This window comes from Corvus hawaiiensis, chromosome Z (assembly GCF_020740725.1).
Source record: "Corvus hawaiiensis isolate bCorHaw1 chromosome Z, bCorHaw1.pri.cur, whole genome shotgun sequence".
Lineage (NCBI taxonomy): Eukaryota > Metazoa > Chordata > Aves > Passeriformes > Corvidae > Corvus > Corvus hawaiiensis.
In genome coordinates, this window is record NC_063255.1 from 6,014,798 (window position 1) to 6,020,797 (window position 6,000).

The window sequence follows — 6,000 nt, forward strand, 5'->3', positions numbered from 1 at the left end:
TCAACAAGACACACTGAGTTTTCTCTTCAGTACAATTTTGCTCTTATTTAGTAAAATTGAAGAGAAAATGCACAACGTTATTTTCATTAGCATGAAAGCAGTCTCAAGCAATTTCCTAAAGGGCTTGGGACAGACTTGAAGAGTCCACTGAGAATTCTAAGCTCAAGACAATGAACAGGAAACCTATAGACAGGAGATCTCGCACACTTGCTCCTTATCAAAGCCAGGGGGAGTTACGTTGCCAGTTTGAATATGGTGCAAAGACAAAAAAAGGATAGTTTTGTATGCTTCACTGCATAGAGCATATCTCTAAACTCCTTAAACATGGATTATTTAAGGGCATAGGCAAGTTTAATCATCAAGCAAAGTTTTCTGTTCAGATCCAGGTGCTTTCCAAGTCTCCTGTTTAGCTGTTTCCTTGATCTCAAAAGAAATGGTGAAAACAGAGCAGGGTGGAGAACAGATGTCAGAAAAACTGTGTTTACCTGCCACCTTAATGAACATAACAAAACATTTGGCTATGTTACTCTTTATGCCTTGGCAGGCCTCATTCTTTGACAGAATCAATTTGAACAGCTTTCTTCCTTCAGCAGAGCAGGATGCTGTGACCTCCCTGGCCTGCACACCACTTCAGTTTGCACTTATATATGCACCCCACTCTGCATGCTTAATGCAGGATGAATTGCCCCCGGAAAATATGATGCAAAAGGCAAGAAAACCTGAGATTGAAAACACGGAGATTCATTCCTTCACGCCCTTAGCAAATACATTGTTTTCTTTTAAAAACCCTGGTAAGTGGCATGTCTTAAAGGAAAAGATCGTAAGTCCAGAGAAAATGTCTTGCTTCTATGTGCAGTGAGGATTGATACAGACTAGCAAATTTACAGTTGTTTCAAAGTGCAACACTCTCTTTCTATCTAGAGTGTTGTTACAGCCCACCCCTGAAAGTGGGGTAACTTAGCTCCTTTTTAACAGATCCCTTCGAAGGATTAGGGTGAAACACCACTGACTGACCAGTGTTTATACATACACAGTTGCAGTGGAAAGAGAAACTCTTCTTTCCTATATACAGGGTAGAAATATATACACTTCTATTTCTTTCCATACAGAAACTGACTTTATTTGATATAGTTGATATTTTAGTAAAAACAGAGTTTCCTGCCCATGCAGCCTTTGGAGAGGTGATCTTTCTGTCTTTTATAAAATATAATTAGTCAAACATAACCAATGGATATTGAAACAAAGGAGTACAATGGAAAAATTCAACGAGTGTAACTCATCAAACTATGTAGGATGTGCAAGTGTGTGACACTTACTGCACATTAGTTGTCTTTCATGTGTAGATCAAACGACATCATCAGAGTAGTTAAAATTTTACCAAAATACTTATGTATAAGAACACTGTGACAAATAACCCAATCATGAAGAAATTAATTCCTTTTGAGGTGAAATATGAGATTAATCTAGGGACTGGATTTTATTCTTAACTCTTTGAGAGGCATCCCATGACTTCCATGACTTTTGTTTTCTTCTCTTCTACATCTTGGACAAACTGCTTAATCTCTTGTATTTTTGGTGTGATCTCAACAAATACATTGATATCCACAGATGCAGACCACAGCCAATGCTCACAAATCCTTATAATTTATTTTTTAACTGACCAATTAGTAAGAATTAACAGAGTTCAGTAGACAATGCACCAGCCACTTATTTGGAATTTACTGATTGCCAGCCATCTGCAGAGAACAGCTTTTAAACTAATGTACTTGGCAGCATCAGGACAAGTTTATCTGCTTCAAGGTATTACAAGGTCAGAATCATGCATATATGTAAATGTATCATAGTGCAATTAGAAACCTGTAGTTCAAAGTTCAAAGGGTTTTTTAAGCAGAACACTGAAATGCGAATTTGGGGAATATCAAGATGATACTGAGATGCCCAAAACATTTCAGAGAAGCTCTACTTGCTTCATATCAGCAAAACTAGCATGTATATGGCCACACTGTCAGGAGCTGCCCAGAACAGTAGAATTTAAGGTGAATAAAAACCTTGGCATAAAAAACTGGCAAGGCTCTAACACCCAGATTCTTGTGGTGGGCTAGTGAATTATCCTTCATTTCTTTTTCTTTAACCTGAATTTACTTTGTCCATGAAAAGGCTAGCTTAGGAAGTGTATTTCTAATTCCCACTCTAGGTAGTATGTTAAAATCCCCTTCTCCAAGTAGTGGCAAAACCAGAGATACAGACCTAAGTGGGTTAGTCTAACACAGGATGTCAAGAGGCCACCAAAAAAGTGCAGCTATGAAAAGAAAAAATAAAAGCTGTGTCAGCCCAGTTACTCCAGCACAAATAAATTTAGATTTAGCAGGGAATATGAAAATGAAAACGAGATGGCTAAAGCCTTCTGCCATTTCCTCTATTTAGTACAGCACTCAGAGTCATGAGAATAGGAAAGGCTCTGCACCTTTTTTGTTTGCCAGAGAAGCTGCATCAGGCTAAGAGACTAAATGAAATACTAATGCCACTGTCTAGGGCACTGGTGAGACAGCATTAGTGACAGTTCTGGTCAAGTGTGTTTATGAAAGCCAAGTTCAAACTGCAAAATACCCAGAAAGGTTAACAGGAAGATCAGAAGAATGAAGAGTTTATCTTACGACAGAAATAAAAACCAAACCAAACCAAACCAATCAAACCAAAAAAACACTAAACAAAACATACACTTGTTTCTCTGGATAGTAATCTGGTCATGATGCAATGAGAAGTATTTAGACTGATGTATACTGGAGCAGACGCTGGATGTTAACAACAGTATAAACTAGCCCTGAGTGCCTCTGTGCTGGAGATTAGTAAGATTACAATCAGATAAGGAGCGAAACTAGAAGAGAGGGAATTGGTGTATGAATCACTGAGAATTTCCCACTGAACCTTCACTTTCGAAAGTACCATGAAAGCCTTGGGGACACTATTGAGAGAGATACATAGACACCTCAAGTAATTCAGACCAATCTTTAAAAGAATATGCAGAAACCATACGGAATTCAGTGTTTCACAGAAAAGAGAGTTCATTGCTTTTGAACTAAAAACCTCTGCATGGCCATAAGCACTGCTGAGTTTTATATCTGTTCTTTGAACACGTGGCTAAAAAAATGAAAATAGTCACAAACTGATCCAGATTCAGCTACATGCAGCAGATGACAGCGGCAAACTTTTGCAATAGACAACTTTTCCCTGGAAGGACTGTCTTTCTGGTGATTGCAGTCCCTTCCTGTCTTCAGAGAAATGGCATGAGCTTGAGATTGAAACAAAGAACTCACAAACATAGAAAGACAGCAACAGTGCTCAGGCCCTTTTTTTCATCCTGATAAAATGTTTTAACATTTTAGTTTTCTTTTAAATTATTGCTTGATGGAAATGGAAAAAAAATGCTTACACTCTGCTCTGAGTTGTTTTTGATGTGATCAACAGACACACACTTGATCACTCTTTTTCTTGCTCTACAATTCAGAAATGGTAGCTTTGTAACAGACTTACAAATTGTTCTGTGCAAAGAAGGAACTACATTCGTTTCATGTAATAGGAAATCACATAGTAAAAAAGTAAATCTAGCAAGTAGTTCAGCCAGTCTAAACCCCATTTGAACAAGGTTCAATCATATTAGCCTAATGTTGGAAAACAAAAGATTCTGCAGAAGAATAATCCACAACAGAAAACTGGTTTACTAGAATCTTTTATAGGAATAATACATGGGTATGCTGGCAATAATGCAAGTAGAAGAAAGAAAAAAAAACCTGCAGAAACTACAACTGAAAATCAAATTGTGTGTGCCAGACTGCATTTTCACATTTTGGAAAAATCCAGATGCATATGATTATAATTTTGAATGAGATATGCTTAAAAATAGACACTGTTTGACCATGTCAGCAGTCTAGAAAAGATTGAATTTATAGGGGGGTTTGTAGATTTCTGTTGTCTCTCATTATTCTGAGGCTGCATTTCTGCTGACTTTTACTCAATTATGTTTAACAATAATTCCATTTGTTCTGACAATCTGGAAGAAACCCAAGAAGTTGTTCTCTGATTGTCTAGCAATTTTTTTTTTCCTAATATCTGAACTCTCCTTTCTTTAGATTCTGTTTTAATGTTGTACCACCATTTTGTTTCCACAACTACTTAAGAACTTTGGTGAATTTAACAATCTGTTAAAAATGTCAAATACAATTGAGACCAATCTACAATTGTCACCCTCTCCTAGCAAAATTTCCTTTAATGAAATGCTCTCCAAAGCCAATACATACTAAATGTATCTTCAGTAGATAAATAAATAAGTGAATAAATGGCAAACACCACATAAACATTTCTGACATATATGTGTAGCAGGCAAAAAGATGCAGATCTTCCCTTAGCCAGAAATTTTATTACTGCCAGAGTAGATATCCAGCATGAAAAACATTAGCTAACAGGGCTGCAGTTCATAACTTAAATCACAACAGACTTCACACTTGATTGCAAAATGATTGTTACTAATCCACTTTTCTACTGAAAAAAGAGTCATGTGTTCAAATGTATAGTCTGGGTGCTCCAAAGCTCCTGTGTGGGACTACAAAACAGGCCAAAATTAATAACTGAAGTACAGTTCACCAGCAAAAAATGTTTTGAGACAAAAACCTAGAAACTGCTGAAAACTCTGCATAATGCAACTTTTATTTGTAGAGCATCTGCTCATCCAGCGCTAAGGGGTATTATATCTTCCCATACATAAAAGCTGCTGAAAAAGGGCCCCTCTTTGCTACCCCCAGCTCTAGCCACGAGCCACCTCTCCCCAGCGTAGGTGGACAACTGCTCCATGACTACACAGGTGGAAGCATCGTGCCAGCTTCCTGCGCACCTCGGCAGGACCTCGGCACAGCTCATCATCCAACACCTGGCAGCCAGTCACTCCCAGGAGAGCTGCGACCGGCGCTCAAGGGGCAGGATCTGAAAAAGACAGGACGATGTGCCCGAGTGTGACTCGAAACCCACCCGCGGCCCTGCTGCCCCGCGACGGGCACCCTCGCCCGGGGACACGACTCCTCGCACATGCCCCGGGCCCGCACACGCAAGGGGTGTCCTCGCCCGCTGCCCTCAGCAGCAGAGCCGGCCCGGCGGCCCGGGCGGAGGGGCTCCTGCCCCGTCCCGGCTCTCGGCTGCACCGCGCCCGCCGCACCCCTCGCTCGGCTGCGGCCCGGGGACCGACCTGCATGGGAGCTTCGTGCCTCATCGCCGGGCGCGGCCCCGCCGCCCGCCCGCTGCCGCTGGCTCCCGCACGCCGACAGCCGCCGCCGCCCGCCCGGGCTCTGCCGGCAAACCCGCGTCGCGATCAGCACCGGAGCTGTCCCCGCTCCGCCCCCGGCCCGCCCCGCCCCCGCTCCCGCGAGCCTCTGGGAGTCGAAGTCCCGCTGCCCGGCTTCCTCTCCCTCGGCCCTGGGAGAAGAGACTACAGCTCCCGGAGTGCTCGGCGCCAGGCCGGGAGGGGGCGGGGGCGGAGCGGGCAGCGCGACGGCGGGGCGAGCGCGGAGCTCCATGATCCCGGCTCGGGGCCGCAGAAGGCGGCGGGGCCGGGGAGCGCGGGCGCCTTGGTGGGGCGGGGGCGGGCGCGCTGTACCCGTGCTGCGGCGAAGAGCGGAGACGGAGCGGGCGGAGCCCACGCTCCCTCTGCTCGGCGGATGCGCTGCCCCTCCCGGCCCGACCGCCCGCAGCCAGGAGGAGCAGCGCCGGCCGGGGGAGCGCGGGCGGCGCTCGGGGCGCCGCGGGAGCCGCTCGGGGGAGCGGGGCGGGCTCACCCGGGCCCGGGCGCGGCGCTGCACAGCGCCCTCTGCGGGCCGGGGGAGGGCGGGCCGGCAGGCTCCGCGCCGCGGGGCCGCTCCCGCCCCGTCATCCCGCTCCCGTCCTGTTTTCCCGCTCCCGTCCCGTTATCCCGCTCCGGTTCTGGCTGGAGGCAGCCATTTTTGATGTCTGTACTGA

General features: G+C 45.0%; 1 protein-coding gene across 1 annotated transcript in view; it reads right to left on the bottom strand.

Annotated features, from left to right (window-relative positions):
• Positions 1–5,341, bottom strand: part of RAB3C (RAB3C, member RAS oncogene family) — a 129,184-nt gene extending 123,843 nt beyond the window's left edge. Inside the window, exon 1 of the mRNA XM_048291351.1 lies at positions 5,234–5,341. Within this exon, the coding sequence (XP_048147308.1) occupies positions 5,234–5,257 (24 nt within the window). The 5' untranslated portion in view covers positions 5,258–5,341. The remainder of the gene's footprint in view (positions 1–5,233) is intronic.
• Between the last annotated feature and the right edge of the window lie 659 nt (positions 5,342–6,000).